General features: G+C 34.3%; 1 protein-coding gene across 1 annotated transcript in view; it reads left to right on the top strand.

The window, feature by feature from the left end:
- Positions 1–22,610, top strand: part of LOC146166499 (dynein heavy chain domain-containing protein 1-like) — a 96,027-nt gene that overhangs the window by 18,465 nt on the left and 54,952 nt on the right. Inside the window, 26 exon segments of the mRNA XM_083386466.1 lie at positions 26–198; positions 1,038–1,140; positions 1,610–1,762; positions 2,332–2,546; positions 3,860–3,971; positions 4,343–4,525; positions 4,832–4,976; positions 6,259–6,326; positions 6,844–6,996; positions 7,892–8,085; positions 8,388–8,525; positions 9,687–9,878; positions 10,301–10,464; positions 10,870–10,957; positions 11,857–12,009; positions 12,502–12,675; positions 13,222–13,452; positions 15,006–15,173; positions 16,602–16,788; positions 17,706–17,938; positions 18,015–18,099; positions 18,781–18,915; positions 19,853–20,124; positions 20,502–20,599; positions 21,496–21,643; positions 22,392–22,479. Of these exon segments, the coding sequence (XP_083242592.1) occupies positions 26–198; positions 1,038–1,140; positions 1,610–1,762; positions 2,332–2,546; positions 3,860–3,971; positions 4,343–4,525; positions 4,832–4,976; positions 6,259–6,326; positions 6,844–6,996; positions 7,892–8,085; positions 8,388–8,525; positions 9,687–9,878; positions 10,301–10,464; positions 10,870–10,957; positions 11,857–12,009; positions 12,502–12,675; positions 13,222–13,452; positions 15,006–15,173; positions 16,602–16,788; positions 17,706–17,938; positions 18,015–18,099; positions 18,781–18,915; positions 19,853–20,124; positions 20,502–20,599; positions 21,496–21,643; positions 22,392–22,479 (4,053 nt within the window).

Raw genomic sequence — 22,610 nt, forward strand, 5'->3', positions numbered from 1 at the left:
TGTACTTTACCTTCCTTAATTCCAGGCTGTATCAGAAGCAAAGCATTGTGCACTTAAGGTGACAGCCGAGGCAAAAGACGCGCTTAAAATCCTCAAGAACAAGAACACTGATATGAGGTCGTTCGCTGAGTACGCAAGAAAGGTCACAATGTCGCAGAAGAGTAAGGACTCTATGACCGAGAAAGTCACCTACATCAGGTCGGTGGTTTGGTTGATTTTTTGTTTTTAGTGTTGTAACTAAATGACTTAGAAATGATTTAAGTCCCGGTCAAGTCTTTTAAAAAATAACTGAAGTCCAGGTCAAGTCTTTTTAATGAAGTCCCAGTCAAGTCATAATTAGAGCAAGCCAATTTCAAGTCAAGTCTTTTTAATTAAGTCCCAGTTAAGTTTAATTAGACGATGTCAAAGTTATTGTTATAAAGAGTAAACGTTAAACTATTAAAATTAATAAATTTGTCCGAAAATTTGCAAGAATTAAAAATAACACAAACGCAACATATAGCAAATAAATTGTTTTATGTGACAAATTAAAACAAATAGTCCAGTTTTTATGACAGATGCTTGCTTAAAACACTTCATTTGTCCAAAATATTCAGTCAAGCCGTTTGAAAACAGTGACTTAAGTCAAGTCATTACAACACTGCCGTTTTTGAAGAAATTAAAAAGATAATCAGGAAAACCAACGACCTGCTAGGTACAAATTAAGACGACGAAAAAAAAATGTTGTTATAGCGAAAACTGCCTTGACTTTTGAAAACAATTGTTAATAATAAGGAAATGTATGCCACATTTTTTTTCAAAATGGGAACAATGATTTTTTAAAGATGTTCCCCTTGTAATATTTATTTTTATGATTTTTCGTGGCTTACATTTCAAGAAAGTAAATTTAGATGAAATTTAGTTTATTAAAAAACAATTTTACCCATTATATCACTATTCAATGTGTTTAATTTTATCGGTATAAAAGAGTGCGTTTGCTCACAATGTACAAATTAAGAAAAATAATTGAAAATATGCCGCATTTCATTTGTTTTAAGGTCGTTGTTTGAGGTGGTGCGTATGACGTACAGACAACTAACCCAAGATGAGGAAAAACTAGAAGAAAAAGTCAAGTCGACCTGGGAGGCATTCCTATATCAGGTACTTCCCCCTAGCTACCGGTAAACGTTTCGACTCTTTTACTTTAAACGCCCTAATGTAGTTGATTTTAGGTTGAAGTTAGAGTAATTTAGCTATATATATGTGGAATTTGTGACGTCACAACGAAAATCAACAAACACGTGGAATCGGATATTTTCGTTTAAATTTACATTTGCACAATTGGCGTTCTTCTGTAAGTTGTCGATAAAGATCGCCTTTAAATTAAGCAGATGCATTTCGATTGTAATAAATATAGCATTTAAAGTCGATAACTATACCGATGGAACACAACAAATAAAATAGAAGACTATACGAACTTTATCTATTTATCACTCCATTGTCATGACTTTCGTTCACATCCTACAACGACGCAAAAACTTTTTTAAAGGTCTAAAATACCTAAAAAAACACGTTTTTAGCTGAAAGACGCAAAAACTTTCTCTAATGTCTAAAATAACCACTTTTTCAGCTGAAAGACGCCAACAACTTCGTCACCAACCAGCGTCCAATCATAATGAAGCAGCTTGAATCAGTATTCCAAACGCAATACGCCAAAGCACAATGCGTTGCAGCTAAAGCGTCGGAGGGGATGGCAGTAGACCCTTCGTTTGACGCTACTGAGGTACGTTGCTGTGTTAATATTAACTGTTTTTAGGGCGTGACAGTAAGATATGCCGCTGTTAACAGTTAATTTAAAAAATCAATGAAGTCCAAGTCAGGCCTAAATAGTTAAAAAAAATAATGATTTTCTCGAGCAATATTATACTTAGCTCCAACAAATATCGTTTTTTCCTTCACTCGGTCGGGGATCGAACTATCGACTTCGGGAACTCGCTAATCTAATGTTCGTCTAAAATTTAAGCTGCTTTTCTAGCGAATAAACTTTTTCTGACAAAATCAGAAGCAATTTCAAGGCCCAAAAATATCGGTCGTTTTGTTTTCCCGAGGAGGTTATCGAACCATGAACCTTGGGAACTCGCTTAACAGCTGTTCCTCCAAATTTAAAGACGATTTTCCAGCAAATCATTGGCCTAATTAATACTGATCCACTAAACTTTCTTTCACACCTTAATCTTGCACAACCAGAAACATGCCATGAGCTAAAATTATCGTTGTTTTTTGGCTTTCTCCCAGTAGGGGATCGAACCCTGAATCTCAGGAACTCTCTTGACCACCTTATCAAACTTACAGGTGATCTGTGAGCTGAGCTGTTGCATCGAAGAGTTCCACGGCTTACAGGAACGTCTGAGGGAGATCAGTCGTTATCGTGAGTCTGTGTGTGGTGAGAAATACAACTTGGTCGACCTCGCAACTCTAAGGGATGGAATGGAGGCAAGACTCAACCTGTGGAAGAACGTTAGCGTGACTGGATACACAATAGCAGAGTGGAAGGCTGTTGTTTTCAAGTAAGTGAACTGTTAAGTTATCTAAATTGTTTAAGTGTTCTATGTTGTCCTTTCTCTCATGCGGTTTAATTCATGTTTTGGCCTCACGTGACCTTAATCTTAGTTTGTCCTTTATTTTGTGTTTGTGCTTCAAGCAGTAAGGAGCTCCAGCCTTTGTATTATAGCTTGTTGGTATTTTAAGTTGCAGTTGCGAATATGCTAATATGTTCATAATTATCATTATTATATTTACTTGTTTCATATAAAATTATTGTTTTATATTCATTCGAATTAAGTTACATATGTTACTGTGGTATAAGTTTATGTAATTATAACAAATAAAGACTTCTGTTTGTTTACGATTAAACTGGATTAACATAAACTGTTGTTTTTATTCTCTATTATTTCCCAGCTTAGGATGGCGCAGTTTTATTTGTATTGAGCCTTTGTAGAACAATTAATATTAAGCCTTGTAGAACAATTTTGAAACGTTTTATTTCAAGTATATTGTGAAGGCACTTGTTTTATTTCAAGTATATTGTGAAGGCACTTGGCTATATATTACTTATAAATTCCTAATTGACACGTGTTACTAATGTAGGATAAGTGCTTATAAAAAAATGTTCGCAATCAGATGTTGACCGATACCACTTTTTCAGACCGATACTTTATTTTATGTTTTTGTCAACCGATATCCCATACCGATACCGATATTTTTATATACTAGGAATCTTATTTTTCCGTAATTATTATATTTTTTTCTTCGTTAGTATTTTTTTTCCCTAATAAGAATCTTAGTTTTCCATATTAATAAGTATATTTTTTCGTAATGAACATTTTAGTTTTCCGTAACTAGTATTTTATTTTTCTTGTTTTTCTGTAATTATTATATTTTTTCCTGAATTTGTATTTTTTTTCCATAATTAGTAGATTTTTATCGTAATGAACATCTTATTTTTCCGTAATTAGTATTTTATTTTTCCGTAATTAGTATCTTGTTTTTCTTGAATTAGTATATTTTTTCCTTAATAAGTGTTCTATTTTTCCGATAATTTCGAATCCGAGTAGAACAATTTAAAACTAAACGTTTCGATAAAAATGATAAATGCTCCATTTACGGATTTTTATTCGGTCAAAATAGTTTTAAAATAGATTAATTGGTATGATTTTAGAAGGCCGTGCGTTTTGTTAAAAGAAAATTTTATTGGTAACCCATTAAATACAAAGTATATGCCATTGAACAATGAACATCACTGAATACGAACTATTAATAGACACATGGATTATAAGATATTCCAGTTATGAGCATGTGTTTTTTCTTGTTGTTCTTCCAGGAAATTCACAGTACAGAATGCGATCGACAAAGTCCAAGAATGGCAGCAAATATCGTCGACCTTCGTTGAGCAACTTCCTCCAAACGACCCGGTCTTCAACAGCTGGACTGAAGTCAGTTCTTTGAATTTGTTAACCGCTTTGTACAGCTTTGCAGTGTTTGTTCTGTAGGCTGAAAATTATTACTTGAATAATTTAAAATTTTAGTTTGTTTCCAATAATATTATTACAGGTTCTTTTCTTTTTTGTTTAAGCATTGAACCTTTTGTACGAAGTGTTTTTTTATTGTTTACGGAACAGACAGATTGTCAAAATTGCCCTATACATAATGGTAAAGCAACTTTGAATACTCCCTGAAGTATTAACATTACTGCTTTGTTTATTGTGATCGATTATTCTATTCCGAAGAGAATAATTAGAAGGGAATAATTTATTGATTTTACCGTTTTTTTTGTTTTTGAAAACGAAAAACTCGTTTTTTTTAGACTCTTGACGACATTGGTAAAGAGCTTCCTCTGCTGATGCAATTGTCGAGCGAAGCAATGAAGGCTCGCCACTGGAGGGAGGTATTCACGGGGATGGGGGAGACTTATGAGGCGGATTGGACTTTCACTGTTGAAGATCTACTATCGTACAAACCATCACAGTACACAAGCACTATTAAGAGGGTGAGTGTAGTTCCACTTTTTGCTTCTAAATAAAATTTGAATTGAAAAAAGTGAGCTGACATTAGCTAATGTAAAACAATTCTAACACCGGTGAAAAACTTTCACAAATTTGTACTTTATTTACAAGACAAGTTTACAGTCATATGCGGCTCAAAAGTAGAAAACAAAAATAATACTATCTTGGTGTTCGAAGCGTTTAAAATGCTACCTATACTTCTATATGGCTTTTGACATTCTTACCACGTCTTACTACAACCTCCAACCATTATGCTCCAAAACCTCAGGTCTTACTTCCTCTTACTTCAGATTTACCGCAACGCTAATGCCGAGTTCTCGTTGGAGCAACTTCTGCGCAAGATCAAGAAAAAATGGGAGGAGCGGCAGTTCCAGTTGGCTAAGCACATCTACGTAGTGCAAGTTCCCAGGAAAACTGAGACCACTGAAACTACGAGTAAGTAATAATGATTTTCGAAATACTGTAATAATGTAAATGTTGATTTCAGTCAAAATAAACTTTAATTATTCTTTTTTTCCTGAAACTACAAGTAAAAAATTATTATTTTTATCCAAATGCTGTTAACAACGTAAATGTTTATTTTTATCAAAATAAATTTTAATTTTTCGTTTTCTAAAGGCATTATGTATTTTTTAGTGAAGCAACAAGTAATAATTATAATTCTCTGAATGTAACGTAAGTTTAGTAGACTTATCTATTCGAAACGGAACTTGGCAAAGTAGGCCTATGCATTTTAATCTGGCCCGCGAAATACTAAGATGAATGATTTAAAAAAAACTTAACTGACTTAATATTGATAACGTCGATTGTCTGTGGTTCCAGGATGACGTTTCGATTGATGCTTGAATAAATATATTTGTTTATTATATCTTCAAATTTGTAGATACTTTATTAAAACTGCTAATGTGTTTTGCAATACAAGCATAGATTTTGTCATTTTCGCAAATATGTGCAGTTTTGGCCCTTTTACATTTTCTCACAAAAAGGCAACATAAAGGCACAGTTTTTTCGTTTGTTATAAAATATATTTACTGAAAAGTACTCAAATCAAGTGTTTTAAAGCAGTGTAGGTCTACGGTAGTCGGTAGTTGATTGTGAAACAGACAGCCACCGCCTATTGCAGCGACTGTCGGCTAAGACTTCGCAAAAGACTTCTCGAGAGAAAAGCTTAAAGCCGCTAAGAAACGACATGTATATAGCCAATACGTAGGAAGAAAAAGAACACGAAAGTTACGTCATATTTGACCAATAAGACTGGCCGGCACTCTGAAACATGGCTAGGCATTACAGCGGCCATTCTAAGGCCAATTTGCAGCGGGAGTCAGACACCAGCGAAACAAGTGGCTTGTTTTGCAGAACGTGAGAACATCGCCCACAAGACTGACAGTTATAGATTACGAGATTAAAGGTTACATGTCAAGTTTGAAACGAGGCGAACTGAAGCAGGAAAACTCAGGAATTTTACACACAACAATACGGAAAACTTTGCATCATCAAATATGATATTATGTAACTGAAGAACATATTTGGCAAACGAAAGCTGAAACGCGTAATCTAAAACCCTATTTATCACATCGTAAAATCACTTAATGAACTCTAAGATTTGGCTTATGGCAATTAATTAATTTGGGTGTTTAAGTGTTGATGAACACGTAACAGTGATACTATAAAAGACTTACCTCGGTAATGGATTAACAAATGTTTTTATATACTCTAGGCGGCCCCAAACCCCAGTATAAGAACCAGAAGCTCTTGGGACTCACAGAAGATGTTTTTATTGAACAGGTAAATATTCGCAAAAACGTTAAACTATAGAAAATACAAGCTGAGCAACAAAACTAGTTTTGACGTTCATAACTTTTTTTGATAAAGAAGTTAGTTATTATGTTAAAACATTAAATAAAGGACTTTAAATATAAATTTATTTCCTGTCTCAAATACAGCTAGATAAAAAGTTTAAACAGTTTGTTTGAATGTAAAAAATATTCGTACATATGCTGGCCTCGAAGGCATCTACTTCTTACACTTAAAATACTTTATATTTTAAGTCTATATATATATCAATTGCTTTAAAATAAAAGCATAAAAAATCTGATTTTGATTCAATACAATTTAGTATACCTAGTAAGTGACGCAGTTTTTGTTCCATAACATAAAAAAAGCCCTGTTTAAACTTAATTTTTGTCTCAAGGTATGTTCAGTTTTTAATATTTGTCAATATTTGTAGTTTAGTATACTTCGTAAGTGACCTAGCTATCAATAACATAAAAAAGCCTTTTAAATTATTATTTTTTGTCTCAAGGAGAACGATAGTGAAACTTTCACACTGGTTGGTGTGGATGAACTCTTGCGTGACGTATCGGACAGTCACGTGACCTTGCAGGGAATGCTCCAATCAAAACACGCCGTAGAGGTCAAATGGGACGCCGAGATATGGAGTGACACTCTTCAGCAGGTGAGTAAGATTGGCCAGTGTCGTAAACAAGTAATTTAATCTAAGGCAAGTCATTTACTTAAAATAATTGCCATAGTCGGATAAAACATTGGCGTTTCTGGATTAGCTAAAACGCAACTCTATGTAGTCGAAAAGACATATTGTTTTGCGGAACTATTCACACAATGTCATTACTCCTGAAAGCGTTTGCTTTTTTAACTTTTCAAAAATCGCTCGAAACACAAAAAATGGAACAATGATTTTTCACTGAAACGTCCATATACACAATGTATATTCTGTGAACAAGCCTTTATGAAGTCGTACTGGCCAAAGATAACATCACCCATTATATATAGTAACCCCTGCTCCCCTCAAGCCTGTGTAGCTCAGTTGGTAGAGCGATTGTCCCGGTATAGCCGAGGTTGTGAGTTCGAACCTCACCACAGACTAGTTTACGAACACAATGTATCAGGCCATAGTGCTGTGCTTGTTTCTCGACTTGCTCCCCTCTGAGCCTCTGTAGCTCAAGCGATTTGTCCCGCTTATGGCCGTGAGTTCGAACCTAACCTAAGCCTAGTTTTACCAACAATTTAGCAGGCAGCGATGCTATGGTTGTTCCTCGACTTGCTCCCCTCTGAGCCTGTGTAGATCAGTTGGTAAAACTAGGCTTACGAACAGGATACTGCAGGCAACGGTTTTAAGGTTGTTTCTAGACCTGGTCCCCTATTAGCCTGTGTAGGTCAGTTGGTAGAGCGATATGAGCAAGGTCGTGAGTTCGAACCTCACTTAAGGTTGGTTGTATTTGGCCTTGCTTGCGCTACCATCCTCAATAAGCCGACTGATTTCTGCAAGCTTTTCCGACGGCTTTCGGGGAACACTGATACATTTGCTGTATTTCACCAACATTCTTTTTCAGATCGGCGAGATTGTCCACCTGTGGATTTCCTGCCAAGACAAGTGGATGTATCTGAACAAGGTTTTCAACGCAGAGGATGCACTAAAGTTCCAGTTCCCCCACTTAGCAATACAGTGGAAGGTGGTCGACCACAACTACAGGGAGTTTATCAACGCGATGGCGTCCGACCCAAAAGTACTCTCTGTAATGTCGAGGTAAAAATTTACTTCTAGCAATAAGCAGTTAGTGATGTCATTTTTAACAAGGGTACGCACTGGTGGCTTTTATCAGCTTCACTGCTAAAGTTATTATTAAACTAATTTAAATAATTTCGATTTGTACCAATTCAATCTTTCATTTGAGGCCAGAAAAAGATCACAATACCTTAAAAATGAAATACCTTTATGAGTTTAGGATATAAAGGGCAAAAAACTTCTTTCTTTATTGTACAGAACAGACAACTTACCTTAAATTTAAGTGCAAAACAGTTTACAAACTTGCAATTCCCCTTTTCTAGACTTCACGGTCAAAAGGGTTGGAGAGATCTACAGGGCGATGCTCTTCGCCGCCACCTTGTGTCATGCATACATAAGGAGGAAGACATGGTTCAAGCGATTTCATCACTGCTGGACAACTTTAGAGCAAAGTTTCCGAGGTAAGTGTTACTTGATCTGTGTAGAGTGAATATTTATCCAGTTTGAGTATAAAATCCCAGTGTAATTTGTTTCAAATATAAATTAAGTCGTTTTAGCACCGTTTTTCTATTTTAGTAAATTTATAATTTTTAAATTGAAATCCATACCAGGTAAGTACGTTGGTTTGCTGCATTACTAAATCGTTTGGCTCATTTTACAAAAAATAACGTTATTTCATTTCTGTCGTGTGTTGTCATCTAAATCCTGTTTAAATAATGCAGTTTTCATTTGGAAACTTTATAATTCGCCAAAAGAAAAAAAATCGAGTTGATATTTTCTCAGATAGTTTAATTTAATAAAGATGTAAACAAAATAAAAACATTTGATTTGATATATATATACGTACAATGAATACATTTATTTTAAATACTTTTTTAATTTTTTTTTTGATTTACATATTTTTCTTTACTGTTTAATAATTTTGTTAAATCTTTTCTGTAAACTTACTATTTTTACCTAATCATAAACAACTTTCCTTCCAAAGGCTTACAGCAGGGGTGTCCAACAAGAGGCACGCGACCTAATAAAAAATGGCACGCAAGCCCTCCCCCCAAAATGCTAAAATTATTATTTAGCCAATTGTCAAAAAAGCTCAATTTGTTATTCAGCCAATTGTCAGAAAATACTAAGTTTGTTATACAGCCAATTGCCATTGTTTGTTCACAATATAAAACAATCGCGGCAATCACGACAACCAACGATTACTTTTGGTATAGTAACATTATACTGTGTGGAGGCTAGCATTCACATAATATTATATAGCTTGGTGTGAACAAACAAAAGTCAGCTCACCGAAAGACACTTTGATGTAGTGATGCGCATTTCTACTAGACAGTTTTTTTTCAAGTTTAAATAAACGTTCTGATTAAAAAGAATTGGTTTGGTTACGAAACTTTGGCACGGGAAGAAGTTATAAAATAAAAATAGGCACGCCGGCATGTTTGAGTTGGACACCCCTGGTTTATAGGGTTGACTTCTTACATTTTTACTTTTAGCTTGTTTTGTTACAAACAAAAAACCTTTTTTTCTTGTATTTTCTTTGTAATAAGTTTACCTTTTGTGTAATATTAGTTTTTTTTTAAATTTTTTGTAACATAATTAATTATCCCACTTTTCTTCAGGTTGTACTTCCTGTGTGACGAGGATTGTGTTAGATTGCTTGGAATCGCTCGTCAACCAAAAGCACTTGTTCCATACGTGAGAAAGTGCTTCTCCGGTGTCAAGTCGGTCACATTCAGTCTTCCTAAAGCTCTCAGGACGAAGCACGTGCAGGGCGGACTGACCTCGCTTGACCTTGAGCTACACTCACACAGGTTCGCGCGCATTTTGTATTGATATCAAAATATATTTTTTATTCAAGGTATACTTAATAGCAAACCTTTAAAATGAAAATGGCCTTTGAAAAAAACCTTAAGCCTTTGAAAAAAACCTTAACAATTTTAATTCTGAATAAAATTGCTAAATCAGGTCTGATTTTTTTTGATTACACGAAACTACTAATTTTTCTATGCAGAGCTAATACAACTGCTTCAATTATCCCCCAAAAAACTAAAATTCATCATAATTTTTTTTTTGCAATTTTAGATAAAAGCGTAAATATAATGAAGCTTATTGCTGTTTTAGAACAAAAAAACTTGGTAAAAAACGCTAAGGAACAGGTTTACTATCTTTCATGTAAAGGTAACTCATTTCAGTATTTATTTACGACTTAAAACATTTCTATCTATCACTGAAGGTTGCAGGCCGTTGCGGTTCTCGGCAACCACAAAGAAATCCTCGCGATCGAGCCATTGTCTGCTCATTCTGACGTCACAGTATGGCTCAAAATGCTCGAGAAGCGAATCGAGTCGTCACTTCGCGAGCAACTAAAGGAACTGATCGAACTGAAATTGCAAAACGGTAAGTTGGCCGGGATTTAAAAACCTGTTCAGAAGTGGATAGCTTCTAATGTCGAAAATAGATGAGTTTTTGCGCCGATTAAGTCCGACTCCGCAGTCTGCATTTCTCCCGTTTATACATAACTGAAATAGGGTGGATAACAGCCATCCACTCGTAGGGGTATCATAAAATTCATCCACCAACAATACAAGGTTGGAAAATATCCACCATAAGTTATTCCACCTTAACAATTTAAATTTTTCGGCCTTATGAGTTAGTACTGCGCATGCGCACGTCGGACTCGGGACTCGGGTAGTTTTATGTAGTCTTATACTTGATCCCCGATTTCTGAGTCCTAAACCAGCAAAGTAAACAGACTTCGTCTTTTTCCGAGGTTAAAAGACTCCGATCGTATCTTCCTTACAGATCTTCCCAGCATACTGGAAGCGTTATCAGATGTCTATCATGTCGATACAACTCTAGACGAGACAAGCCCCGAATCTCTGCAATACAGGTTAAAATACTTTAAAAAATAATATGTGTCCAATATAACTTAATGTTGCGTTCTTAATTAAATTGAATTGTTCTTTTTTATATCCAAATGTAATCTTCTTTTATTTATTGAACTGTTTTGTTCTTTTGTTTATCTATCTTCAATGTCACTTTTTGTTAAACTTATTTTTTAAATTTAAACTAACTTTACTTTACCACTTCACAGTTTATTTAAATATTTAACTTTTGTTTCAAAAATATTTATCAATTTAATGTTTAGGTGTTGATTTAACTTGTTATAAGTTCATGTCCAACATTTACATTCTAATATGAAATCAACCAGTTGATGCAGTCATTTACTTATACTACAAATATCCAACACTTCTGATAATTTATGTTTTATATATATAAACTATACACTGATTAGCATGAGAGTAGAGCTATTACACTCAGTTTCGTTTTAAAACCTTTAATGTTTGTTTGTCGCCTTCAAACAATTATAATGTATGTTTACTTTTCAACCAAGCACTAAGTTATACTAAAGGTCAATTTACCTTTACATTCATATCATTTCGGTAAGCCTGTTCAAAGCCATCTTTCGTACTATATATACGGTGCGTTGACCAGACTAAAGAAGAGCTTGACCACAGACTACACATTATGTTTATGAAATAAGCTATTGCTTCCAGGCATAATAATATATAACCGAGTATTTCCAGCAAGCAGCAGCAGTATAATAATCATCGACGTTTCGACGTCCTATACATAACGTCTTTATCAGGGTACTGGCGTATCATGTAAAAAAGAGTTTTTTTCTGTTGTTATATAATACTGCTGGATCAGCAACACTCGGTCATACATTATGTATATGTATGTTTCAGTATAAATATATCCAACTTATAATTTTTACTGAACACCCAGGCACTGGTTGCTGAGTTACCCCAGTCAAGTTGTTCTTCTCGCCAACTCTGTGATTTGGTTCAAGAATGTCGAGAAGTTCGTCAAAGATGGAGCAAGGAAAGCAGATTTCGAAAATCTCAGAAAGGAAACCGTTCACCAACTCAAGCAGTTCGTGTGAGTCTTAAAAAAAAATTGTAAAATAATAAAAAAAAAATAAAAAAAAAATTTGTAAAAAATATGCTTTAGTGTGAACAAGAAATTTCATAGCATTGGTAATGTTGGTTTGTGTTTTCTCCGACTAAAACAGCCATTAAAAATGCTGCCCCTTTTTTTAATTTAGCTTCTTTATGAGTTGAACCATCTTATGTATAACATATAACATTTAAACATTACCCATTTTTAGTTTTAAGCTTGCCATTTTATTACTTTTTTCATTTTTTTTCCATTTTGGTTTTGAATTTTTTTAGCATATTGATAAACCTCTAACCATTTAGATTAGCAAATTCCCTATTGAACAACCTATTTCTCATTTTCGTTTACCATTTTACCATTTTGATAAACCATCTTTTTAGTTGGTTTTACCATTTTTTATTGTTGTAACCATTGTGCCTTTTTTATTTTCATTTATCATTCAACCAATTTGATTAACCATTTTCCGACCCACAGGCAAGCAACGCAGGACAGTCTATCAGCGACATCCAGCTCTTCTGCCCAGAAACGTCTACAGTCAGTTCTTTCCAACCTCACAATACAAACAGCTTACCACAGAGATGTTCTAAAGTCGCTGGAAAAGTGCCAAGTCAAGTCTATAAACTCCTACGAATGGCAAAGTCTACTAAAGTAAGTTCAATCCTTAATTGTTTTGAAAAACACCAAAATTCAGGACTGTTGGAGGTGGAGGTTGCATTTTTCAAACCTTGCTACAAAATATATTCTTTATATCATTCTCAACTTTATTTAAATTTGAAATTTCAACTGGACTTACAATCCTGAGTTTGTGTGGATAATTTTTTCAAACTACGTACAGAGTCGTCCGGCAAACGAATTTAGCTCAAATATATTTATTATAAAAAATTCGTTAATCTCCTTAATTTTATGTTTTGTGTGCACAAATCCGTTTATCAATACAATTTTTTACCCGTTAATAAAAAAATTAACACAACCAAGTTTTTGCCTTTAGAAAAACAAAACTTACCCCAAAACACAATTTTCACCCTCTAACAACAAAATCCCCTTTAAACAAATGTTTTACCCTTCTTTAAACGAAATCACTTCCAATTTGAATTTTTTGCCATTTAAAAAGCAAAGTCGCCCCCGATCAAAAACGTTACCCTTTAAAAATACATTTTCTTAAACAAAATAACCCCTAACCTATTTTTTACCCAGACACACAGCAAACATCAAAGATTACTCCAACCTCGGAGTAAAACGCGAAGAGGTTATCGAAGGCTACCCGCATTCTGACCTCACAAAGGCCGCCATTGTCGTCGATTGTTACGTCAGCCAGCTGGAGCGGCGAACGCCTTACGGATACGAGTATTACGGAATGCAGAAGGGAAATGACTCGAATATCGGTGGAATTTGTGCTCCTACTGTCATCACCCCAATCACAGAAAGGTCCGTCGGTATTTTGTTTGATTTCAATTTGGTTACTTTTTTTGATTTTTTTAAATATTTCTATTTTTGATTTTGAAACAAAAAAAAATTACTAGTTTTTGCAGTAATTAAAAACAATGTTAGGGATTTGTGCTCCTACTGTTATAACCCCAATTACGGAAAGGTTCGTGTGTTATTTTAATTGATTTCGATTTTTTAAATATTTTGATTTTTGATTTGGAATAGTCTTTATAAGTTTTTGTAGGATTTAAAGAAATGTTGCTTCTTTTTAAAACATAATATTGCTTTCACGAGAGTTGACCCCAGGTGTTAATTTAACCTGTCCTATAACTTACCATTATTTTATTCTTTTTTTACTTTTTTAATTACGTTTCGTATATTTGTGCTCGTTTTTCCACCTCGGGTTAGTTTCTTTATCTGTTACGTAGGGATTTTTTTTTTATTTTCTTCTTTATTTAAACGAATCATATCTTCCACGAGAATTCACGCCAGATAGAAAATTTCTTTTTAGTTTATCAATAAGTTTTTGTAAAGAGTGGTTTGTAGGTTTATTTCGAAAGTTGCCTAAATTTTATCACGGTAATGTATCATTCAAATCAAAAGCTTCCAATTCCTTCCTATTCACCTCACGTGTATGATGAATTTTTTGCTCTGCAAGTTATTTTCAATACCATCGTTTTGGAAAACAATATAGTTTTTAAAGCGTTATGACATACAGTTCAACCCTACCCTTTTCTATTACTTCCCATTTACCCAATATAAATGCTGAACCTTTGGACTTTTTTCAATCTTACTCAACTTTTTATAATGTTAGCCTATATACTATTACTAATGTCATTTTGAAATGACTTAAGTAGTCTTTTTAGAATGAACAGCAAGTCACGTCCTTGTCGAAATAATAAAACGGTTAACTATATTAGAATTTTAAGACTCGTACGATTATGTGATTAAATAGTTTAATTAAACCAAAAAATAATGAAAACACTTTAATTCAACCCAAATCATTTGTCCAAAAAACTTACGTCAAGTCAGGTCATTTTGCCCAAAGTCTTAAGTCAAATCAAGTGATTTGAAAACTGTGACTGACGTGCACTCAAGTCAAGTCATTGAAGTTATCGACTTATGTTATTACAACACTGGTATTTACCTTCAAATGTCAACTATTTATTGTGTTTTCCCTACTTCAGATGTATCCTGATCCACCCTTTTTACAATGTTACTTATGCTTTTAAAATGTTAGCCTATGCACACTATTTGCCTTCAAATAGCAACTATTTTTTTATTTTTCTAACCTAGATGTACACCCACCCTTTTTACAATGTTACTTTTTATATTGTTAGCAGTTTTATATTGTTTACCTTAAAATATCAGTCATTTATTGTTTTTCCACTTCAGATGTATGTTGAACATCCACCCTTTTTACAATGTTAGCCCATACATACTATTTACCTTGAAATATCAACTACTTATTTATGTTTTCCACTTCAGATGTATGCTGAAAGTAGAAATGTCAACTGTATATTTATATTTCCCTTGTTTTTTTTTCTGTTCAGATGCATGCTGAACCTCTCGGTCGCATTCCAACTCTGTCAGGTTGGATGCGTGTTTGGGCCAAGGAATGTGGGAAAGTCCCACGCGGTGGCCGAGTTGGCCAGGGCGTTTGGGCGCCCGTTCGTCAACCTCACCTGCTCCGAGCAACTCACCCAAGAAATCATCAAAAGGTCGCTTGAAAGTTGCCTTGTAGTGATTCAAATTGGATAAAAAAACAGGATTAGGATGTTTCCGGAACCTGTTCTTGTTCAGATTTAAACAATAAGTGCAAATGATTAAGAAAAGCAAAGCAACAATCCGTATATTAACCAAATCAGACAACAATTTTATTTTACTGAGATAGCTATTTTTTTAAGTATGGTTTTAGTTAGTTGTAAGACGAGGATAAAATACAACAGTTCACTATAAGTATATTATTAAATTTTCGAAAAATACCTTACAAATGACCAAAAAGAGCAAAGAAGCGATCCGTATATTAATCAAATCAAACAACGCTTTTGTGTTGCTTAGATTGCATTTTTTTTAAAAGGTGGGTTAGTTTGTAAGACGAGGATAAAATACCACAGTCCACTATTAGACAAAGATATTATTCAAACTTTTCAGATAACTGGGTTGGTTTCTCAAAAACAGGCTGATTACAGCAGTTTAAAAGTACTTTGATTTGTTTTCTTTTGCATTTTGTTTATGCAAAATGTTTTTTCTTGGTTTCGCTACTCATTTCTGCTTTTTTTAAAAAAGGGTTTACACTAGGTTACCAAATTTGGGCTATATTTTTATAGTTTGTAACTTATTGTTAGATTCAAAAACAAACTGCCTCCTGCAAAATACTGTCTCTTAATAAAAGCCCAAACGTATCTTACGGAACATGTTCTTCCAAGACTCTATCTGGATTATCGAATAACTACTTTGAACTTTATTTCATAGGAGCTGAAACATTGGCACTTTAAAAATACTTTTTGTTTGCGTTGGCGGTAACTAGCTTTGAATTTTAAGAAGTGTAAACATTAAAAGGTTTTTCTAATATGTACGCTTATTACTTAACCCAATAACTCTTTCTGTAACACCGTTAATTAAAGAAATTAATAAGCATGAATCGCCCTCCGAAGCATAATGGGTGTAGGTTGTGAAAGACGTGGCAAGAATTTTAAAAAGAAATAAAGAGATATTTATACTACGTATCAACCTAATCATCTCTTCTCTTACTTAACACTTTTGTTTCAGGACTCTAGACGAGGATAAAATACCACAGTCCACCATTAGACAAAAAAATTATTCAAACTTTTCAGATAACTGGGTTGGTTTCTCAAAAACAGGCTGATTACAGCAGTTTAAAAGTACTTTGATTTGTTTTCTTTTGCATTTGATTTATGCAAAATTGTTGTTTTTATTGGTTTAGCTACTCATGCCTGCTTTTTTTCAGAAAAAAAGGTGAATACAGGTTAACACAACTTAGTTTAAAACTTATTGTAAGAGTCGAGAACAAGCTTGTTTCCTTGACCTAAATAATAATGTACAATAAAATTGTATCAACAAGCCTCTGTAAAATCCTGTTTCTTAATGAAAGCCACCTGTATCTTACTGAACACTTTGTGTTTCAGGACTCTATGTGGATTAGTCGAAACTGGATCTTGGCTTTGTTTTGACCACGCACAGCGTCTTCAGCAAACAACATTATCTCAATTAACGCACTCCATTAAGCAGATCCAGGAAGCTTACAAGACGGTGAAGCAATCATTCAACACCAGATATACTGTGCATGGCTACGATGCCTCACACAGGATCAAGGTTGGAACATTTATATGAAATTTTGTTTATGTTTCGTTGTGTTTTGTGTTTCGCAGATGTTCCTTTACTTTTTATAACATTAACAATGCCAAGATTGGATTTTTTTTACTTATAACCTCCAAGTTTTGGACCGAATTTTTTTTTTCAATACTTCAATATTTTAACAATTTTTTTTGTACAAGGGTGACCGGGAAATTTTGTTAGTAGTAATTAGACTTAATACACAAAAATGTCGTTTTAAAAAAAATGTAGATAGTTTGTGAAACCATCCGGATGGACAACGTATAAACTTTGGGATAAGTCAGTGGAAAAGTTTTGTTTTGGCCGCATAAGATCTTATATTTTCCATAGCTTTTTTAAGCTGATTGATTAATTGATTAATTTATAAGTTCTTGTGTTATTATTTTGCTTTTTGGGTAAATAAAAATAGTGCACATAGTTGTCCTCCTGGTTGACCACGTGTTATCCATTATTTAAATTACTAAAGTGAATAATTATTTAGTTTATTAAACTTCTTCCAATAAATGTTTGGGACTCCAATACTATAACTTTTCAACTGCGTTTACCTTGCAATATCACCAAATTAATGTTTTATCCCTCCACCATCAACATGTTCTTCTTCATCCATGAATCAGTGGAGACGTTTAAGTTTGGTTATTTCAGTGACACCTTAGCATTACTGTTGATAAGTTCACGGCAGAATCTTGCCCCCCAACAGAAGAAATATAATGCAGCCGATAGAAGTATAAGTTCAAAGACCTTTATAATATAAGTTTTAAGACCTTTGCTGGCTGATTTTGTTTAAAACGGTGCGCTTTTCAAGCTATTATTTCACATGTTTACCAATGTCCAATTTATTAAACTTCTTTCCGATTAATGTTTGGGATACTAATATTTATACATATTCCTTCTTCCAGAGAAGCAACTCCGTGATCACTCTTCACAAATCCGACTCCTCGTTGCCATGGCAACCGCAGGTGGAGTCCTCCTTCCTTCGATCCTTAGGAAATCTCTCCTACGAGGACAGTGACGTCAGGATGACGTCATCCACCTACCAAGGTCACCCCGACCTCTGCTTGGCGTTGGACGATAAGTTGCTGACAGTGAGAGACGGCTTCGGCATTTTCATGACCTTTGCAACTGAATCTGGGTGAGTCGATTGTTAACGTGTAATCGAAAAAATGCGAAATTCCGTGTTTTACCTTATAGTTTAATGTTTGTTGTAGATGTGTACCGACAGTTCCCGACAGTTTGAAGCTGATTTACCGTCCAACTTGCTTGATCAAGCCTGATGTCTCCAAGCTGATTGAGGTAAGTTGGCAAGTGCTACTACACAAGATGCCCTCGAAAAGGCTTTCAGCCTAATCAGGATTGTAGCGCAAGCCAGTTCAGGCTATAAAACAACTAACCTGCGTTGAGGTTGCCACCATGACCCGCTGCATCTTGTTCATAAATACAACATTCGTGAGTTGATATTCCTGTAACTAACATCGATTTCCAATCGCACAAGTTGAACGGGATCGTAGAGAAAGATGCAAGAGATGTTTGGTTGTGGTTTTATCCGACAATGCATCATTTTACGACTTCTATTTGTTAACGTTAAAAATGTTAATTTTAAATGGGTGTGCTTATTAGGGTTTTAATTACTTTTGGCGGCCAATATAACTCTTCAAATGCGCAACATTTTCAGGCCAATGGTTTGCTGTTGGTCCGTTACCTTGAAATTATGTTTGTAACATTTCCACAGTATTCCAGGTTTTACATTACTTTGCTAAAATTTGTTGTTTTGCTTTTCTGGCGTTTTGATATTTTACACCAGTTTCTTTAAAGTAAAGTTTTTAATCCGAATTAACTCCGCATCCACTACTTACGTCGCCGCATCAAAGCTATTTGTTTGTTAGGAATTTGTCGCAACCGGCGTCTTATTTATGCCAGTTGAGTTCCTACAAATTTTCCTAAAAAAATCCCCATTCACGGATTCCCGTGTTACAGGTCTGGTTACAATCCGCTGGATTCTCCGACTCAACCAACCTCACCCACAAACTCACTTTGGCTTACAACTTGTTCCAAGCGAACTCAGATCGCATCAGCTCTGATCAGGAGTTCATTGACCCCGAAGCATCGCAGGTAAAGAATATGTTAAGGTTTCGCAAAAAAAGGGTTTTGCAGAAACTATTGTTGTTCTCCCGACGTAATAATTTTAATGTTTTATAAAAATAAAACACAACTGTTGTTTGCTGTGTTTAATTTTAATTTTTTATTTTAACTGTGTTTTGCTTTTCATTGTACTTTTATCACACAGAGTCTAACATAAAACTAAGGTCATATCAATTAAGCTAACATGTTTTTAAAGGGTCTAACGTTTTATAAGTCTACCATAGTCTAATGTGAACTACTCTCCTGGATGTAGAAATCAACACAATGAAGACAATATTTAATATAAATTTTAATTTAATTAGCAAGAGCCATATCTTCCGATTGCTGCTGCAGTTTACTTAATTTTGGAACAATCTTTTTTAAAACCAATCTCAATAAATTGAAACAATGTGAACTACTGCAGTGGCGTCTTATGAACCCGTTTTAACTCTAGAAGTTTTTTTTAACGTATAAGTAGGGACATTTTAAACCGGCAAATATTTCCCTAGCTTGCACATGTTGGCATATCCACTCTTCGCACCTTTAAAACTCTCGCCACAAAATCTAATTTTGACCTCATTACTATAGAGATATGACTTTTGGCTACGTTTAAACCCTAGACTATATTTTTATAACTTCTTCGTCTAGTCATACCAGCAATTAAACCAGCAATATATTTCTTCAGCTTGCAAACGTTGGCATCTCCACTCTCCAATCTATTATAACTCTTTTGTAGCCAGTGTTCTAAGAACTTAAAATAGGCATACAGGCTGTAGAGTTGGAATCAGACTCGGGACGAAATCGCACATTTGACCGTAGTCAGGTCTCAGTTGCCGAACTTCGCAGCCCCACTGGAAAACCGCAGTTGTCGCAAAAAGTTTATTAAAATAAAAGTACAACTTCCTAACCACCACTCATATTTCCTCAGCTTGCAAATGTTGGCATCTCCACACTCCGTTCCATTATAACCCTCGGTGCCAAACTGAACACGAGACTGCAGAGCCAGCAAAGAAGCCGGACGCAATCCCAGTGCGACAGTGAGGCCCCTAGTGGCAGGGGGGTATACTCCCCCTCAGTGACGTCATCATCTACGAGCGTGAGCCGATCAAGTCGAAGGTCCGAGATGATATTGTCGAGTCACAATGAGGAACTGGCGCTGGTCAATGCGCTTATTGTGACGTGCACAATCAAACTTGGAAGGTGAGTTGAAATATGTTTTGCCTTGATTTAATATTTATTGCTTTTAAATAAAACAGATTTTAAAGTTGTTTTGAACCAAGTATAATATGGTTAATTTAATTTTCAAATGTAATTAAAAATGTTTTCGTGAAAGGTAATGTGGTTTAATTTAAAACAAGTAACTGTACAACATTTGATTTTTGCCAAATAATGGGAAAAAAAGACTGTTAAATTTTATAAATTATTCCTAAAATTCTACTGTTTGGACAAAGAAATCTTTAAGAAAACTGTTATTTTCGCACTAAACACTAGTTTGTTGGTTGACAACATTTTTCAAGTACTTCTTTATCTGGTTTCGTTTACAAATTCCTCATTTTAAATGTTATTACACTTTTTAGCCCCGAATGCAACACGAGGTTGAAGGAGATGCTTCGTCCGATATTTCCAACGATATCCCGACCACTTGCCCCCAGCAGTTTGGACAGCAAGCTTGCTGGTAAGTAAACATTTTTGAACTACTAGGTTATGTTTATACGATGGTAAATTAGGCGTAAGTTTTGCTATGAGACTTGTAGTTCTTTTTCACAAAGGCCAATTTCTTGTGGAAAAACTTGTTTGATTAAAAAAGGTTATCGTTTAAAGAACAAATAATCTTTTAAAAAACAAAATAATTTTTAAAGAACAAAGTAAAATATTAATAAACATTCCGATATATCTTTTTACTTTTATTAATATTTTAGTCAGAAAAGAGTCCAAAACTTCAATAATTGTCTGAAACAGCTTGAACAGCAAGCTGATTTTGTTAAAATAAACAATACTTTTTGTTATTTTTCGTGCAAAACCAACAAAAATTAGCACTCGATAAATCTCTCAAATTTCTAAATAATAATGAAGTATGTACCAAATTATGTTTTTCCATCACTTAAAATACCTGGCGGATGTTTATGTGGTGTAACTTAACATCGATCATACACCATCCATGTAAAACCCCAACTATATGCTTTGCTTGTTAGAATTCTAAATTTTAATATCAATAGTTTTACTTTTTTACAAAATTGGAACCAAAAGCTTTATCTTGAAAGTTGTTTTGAAAAGCTTGAAACCATTCAAAGCTGTGGTTTAACTCAACATAGATATAGATCATTCATGAGAAACTTAATCATATGATTTTATTTATTTTTTATTATTCTAATTTATAAACTGTTGCTACGAGTCATAATTATCAAAAAGTGGTTTCTCTAGTATCTGTACAAAACCAGAGGAGCTATTCTCAATAAACTATGATTGCAAATTTAAATAGTTATATTTAGTTTTTACAATATTGACTCTTTAAGGTTTGCATTACAAGTTGTTTGAAGAATTTGTAAAACCATTAAAACACACTTTTTCCAGGAGCGATTCACCAGCAGATGGTCACCGATGGTTTTCAACCAGCGAGTGATTCGATCGAGAAGGCTTGCCAGCTTTTCACGCTTCTACGTCTCAACCAGAGTGTGGTGATTGCTGGTCCCGCTGGTTCGGGAAAAACAACCATTTGCAAGTAAACATTCAATTAAGATGCTAACCTTTGTTGTTTTAAGATTTTTTTCATATTCTGGTAATTGGAAAAAACAACTGATTTAAAAAAAAAAAACATTTGCAAATAAACATTAACTTACTATGCTAACTATTTGGTTGTTTTATAAGTTTTTAATCTTCTGGTAATTTTTGGTTCAGATTTTTTGTATGAAGTTGCTTTATTTCTGGTTTATGTAATAAAAGTTGATATGGCTGGTTCCCGAAAAACAACCATTTGCAAGTATTTAACTCTTCACCTAATTTGTTAACCTTTTTGTTGTTTTAGAAGGTTTTAATATTCTGGTAATTTTCATTTAGGTTGGTTGTGTGACATTATTATATTTCTGGTTTTTTAAATAAATATTGCTTCGACTGGTTCTGAAAACAACCATTGAAAGTAAACATTCTCTTGAGATGCTAACCCTTTGGTTGCTTTAAAAGGTTTTAATAATCTTAAAAAGCGCACCGCTTCGAAAAAAAATCTGCCAGCAGGATGTTAAAATTTCTATTATAATCTATTATAATTCTGCTGATTTTTACTTTAGTTTCGTTGTCTGCTGGCAATTTTAATTGTGGATGTTCGATAAGTACTCTTAGGTTTTGTGGCATGTAGACTTTTGCTTTTAGAGATACAATTTTATTTAGGTAATTGCTGTATTTGATTGTAGCCTCTTTTTGCGTACACTATACTGTCTGTATTTTTTTAGTTTAATTTGTGATTTTGTTTTTAGAATCCTGGCCAAGGCCTTGAACTCACTAAGCTCCGAGACGCTTGTCGAGGCAGGAATTACCACAAGCAATACTTCATCCACTATGAAGGTAAGTGACTTGTTCAGTTGAACGTTATCAACTTCTCCAAATTGGATGTTACAAAATATACCTCCAATATAAAATGAGAGTTCAAAATAAGTAATATAATCTCCCAAGCGTTTATTTGACACTTTCTCAGG

Source organism: Ascidiella aspersa, chromosome 1 (assembly GCF_963924565.1).
Source record: "Ascidiella aspersa chromosome 1, kaAscAspe10.2, whole genome shotgun sequence".
NCBI classification, from domain to species: Eukaryota; Metazoa; Chordata; class Ascidiacea; order Phlebobranchia; family Ascidiidae; genus Ascidiella; species Ascidiella aspersa.